Genomic DNA, 3,492 nt, shown 5'->3' with positions numbered 1-3,492 from the left:
TAGGCAAAATGTCGCGGAAATTTTTTAACGACTGTAAATCGTTCTATGTTTTATGTACATTTTACATTAGCGACACTGAACAAACACTTATGTATGATTGAAATAATAGAGAATTACTTATCATACCCTTCAATTTATCTTTTATTTTACCATAACTTTTTTAGAGGTCCACTATTTAAATACTGACTGTTGCCATCTTCCAATAATTATGAAGTTGATACTTAAAATATTAATTGGTTTGGGTGTGGTAGCTGTTGCAGCATCGGAAATAACTTCCGCAACATTTTTCAGTGGTCCTTTGAACAGGGCGACATCGTGCACTTTAACGGGAAATTCAATAGACGAACTTGACGCAATTAAATCCTCTTGTAATGATATCACCATAGAAAACCTGGCTGTACCAGCTGGTAAAACATTAGATTTAACTGGCTTATCGGATGTGTCGATAACGTTTAAAGGAAACATTTCTTTCGGATACGCAGAATGGAAAGGTCCCTTGGTATTGATAAGTGGTACTAATATAAATATAACAGGTGAAAGAGGACACGTCTTCGATGGTCAGGGTGCGAGATGGTGGGACAATCTTGGTAGTAACGGTGGTGTTCGAAAACCAAGATTTTTCAAAATTAGATATTTGCACAACGCAGTTGTGAACCATATAAATTTTCTCAATTCACCACGTCATTGTTTCGCCATTCACAACTGTACAAATATAACCGTAAATAATGTAGTTATGAATACTAAAGATGGAGATACCCGAGGAGGTCACAATACCGATGCAATTAACGTTAAAGGTTCCGAAAACGTTTTCATTAGCGACACTGTTGTACAAAATCAGGACGACTGTATAGCCGTTAGATCCGGAAAAAACATTCACTTTTCACGCGCTTCATGTTCTGGTGGTCACGGGATATCAATTGGGTCAGTCGGTAACAGAACAAATAATCTCGTTGAAAACGTTTACTTTACCCATTGCACTGTAGCGAATTCAGAAAATGGAATTCGAATAAAAACGGTCGTTAATGCTACTGGATTAGTTTCCGGTGTTACTTATGATAACATTACCTTAAGCAAAATAAGGGATTATGGAATTGTGGTGCGAGGCGATTATAGGAACATGCCTGGTCCCACAGGTACTCCTAGCAACGGCATTCCAATCCGTAACGTTAGAATAACAAACGTACATGGCACAGTTCAACCAAGAGGTACCAATATTTATATTCTGCTTGGCGAAGGTGTCGCACAAAATTGGCATTGGAGCAATGTGAGTATTACGGGTGGAAGAAGGAATAGAACATGCCAACAACTACCTCCAAATACTGATGTTTTTTGTGCTTAAGGAAAATTCTTTACCTTCAACTTAATGGTGTACATTAACTGTTATTGTAAACCATTTTGTTTGTCATTAAATATGAATAATGAATAGTGTTGTTTTTAATTTTATAATTAATCTTTTTAAATGTACGCCTTACCTAGTGATTTCAACACTCTAGTATATATATTTTTAGTTTAGGGAAATAGAGATAAGCAATCAAGTGTTTTTACACTATCAACCAGTAGCAATGGAGCAAGCAACAAAGAACATTGATCCGAAGCAAGGATAATGGACATTAAGCAAAATTTTAACTGTTGTAAAATAATACTAGAACCCCCTGTGGTAAAAACTTACACAGATAGTTTGTTGCTTCAAATAGTTTAACTCATAAATCTACCGAAAGTAATAATTTTTCGTTTCATCTTGCATATTTGGTCTTAGTTTTGGTGTTGATGTTGTTCTTTAGGTTTTGGTTTTGGTCTTGCCAGTATAAAAAGAGTATTGGTCTTGCGTTTTCGCAAGACCAATTTTGCTCATCACAGATTTGAGGAGTGGGTTTAGTCATAAGTTGTCCCATGTAAAATAATTGCTTTCTTTTGCTACATATTTAAAAGATTTTCGCGAGCTTTTGAGATGAAAACTGCAAAAGATAATTCCGCAACTTAAAAAATAAATTTTCAAAAGATTTATCGATTTTGCGGGCAAAAAACTGTTGCACATTTTTGCCGGTTCGGGCCGTTCCATATCATGCGATTGATAACACAAGACAATTAGCAGAACAATGCATTGATTATATCATAATCTTAAAGTTTTTCGTAAACAACACTCAAAAATTTTGTTTTTAATACATATTGGGTAAATAACTGTACATTAAATCAGTGGATGATTCATGCAGTAATATCTAATAGGTTCGGATTTATAACCGATTTTTGAATAAGGTATGTAGCTGGACATATTTCTCTTGTCGTTTCTTATTTTGAATCATAAGTGTTTTTACTAAATTTGATTGTAGTTAATTTCTTGTGATACATTCCTTGAATAACTATTTAGAAAAACTGTAAAAGCCGAGAAACCAAACTGTAAATCGTTCTATGTTTTATGTACATTTTACATTAGCGACACTGAACAAACACTTATGTATGATTGAAATAATAGAGAATTACTTATCATACCCTTCAATTTATCTTTTATTTTACCATAACTTTTTTAGAGGTCGTCTAATTAAATACTGACTTCTGCCACGTTACAATAATTATGAAGTAGATAATCAAAATATTAATTGGTTTGGGTGTGGTAGCTGTTGCAGCATCAGAAATAACTTCCGCAACAGTTTTTAGTGATCCCTCGAACAGGGCGACATCGTGCACTTTAACGGGAAAGTCAATAGACGGACTTGACGCAATTAAATCCTCTTGTAAAGATATCACCATAGAAAACCTNTTCTTGTGATACATTCCTTGAATAACTATTTAGAAAAACTGTAAAAGCCGAGAAACCAAACTGTAAATCGTTCTATGTTTTATGTACATTTTACATTAGCGACACTGAACAAACACTTATGTATGATTGAAATAATAGAGAATTACTTATCATACCCTTCAATTTATCTTTTATTTTACCATAACTTTTTTAGAGGTCGTCTAATTAAATACTGACTTCTGCCACGTTACAATAATTATGAAGTAGATAATCAAAATATTAATTGGTTTGGGTGTGGTAGCTGTTGCAGCATCAGAAATAACTTCCGCAACAGTTTTTAGTGATCCCTCGAACAGGGCGACATCGTGCACTTTAACGGGAAAGTCAATAGACGAACTTGACGCAATTAAATCCTCTTGTAATGATATCACCATAGAAAACCTGGTTGTGCCAGCTGGTAAATAGATAGAAACAGATATTCGCTAGCTTTCGAGATGAAAACTACAAAACAAAATATATTTTCAATTGCTTGATCGGTTTTCGGGTAAAAAAACTGTTGCAAATTTTTGCCAGAAGTAGTATCTAAGGGTCCTGGCTGTTCCAATTTAGATATCTTCGAATTTTTCTGGTGTGCTTTATCAGTTTTTCTCCGATTTGAGATTTCCTACCTCCCAAGGCTTTACAGAACAGCCGGTGGGACATTACTTATGTATAGGATAAAAAGATGTTAAAGTAATGTGAGGCTAATACAAGGATTA

The 3,492-nt window shown here is 34.4% G+C and overlaps 1 protein-coding gene across 1 annotated transcript; it reads left to right on the top strand.

Annotated features, from left to right (window-relative positions):
* Window positions 1-179: 179 nt before the first annotated feature.
* Window positions 180-1,425, top strand: LOC112906113 (polygalacturonase-like). Its single transcript, XM_025979778.1, has one exon. It carries the CDS (start codon window positions 209-211, stop codon window positions 1,337-1,339), a length of 1,131 nt encoding a protein of 376 aa, XP_025835563.1. The 5' UTR covers window positions 180-208; the 3' UTR covers window positions 1,340-1,425.
* Window positions 1,426-3,492: the final 2,067 nt, after the last annotated feature.

This window comes from Agrilus planipennis, unplaced genomic scaffold, assembly GCF_000699045.2.
Source record: "Agrilus planipennis isolate EAB-ADULT unplaced genomic scaffold, Apla_2.0 scaffold1973, whole genome shotgun sequence".
Classification (NCBI taxonomy): domain Eukaryota; kingdom Metazoa; phylum Arthropoda; class Insecta; order Coleoptera; family Buprestidae; genus Agrilus; species Agrilus planipennis.
Note: the sequence above shows the minus strand (reverse complement) of the source record. Positions and strands in the feature narration are given on the sequence as shown.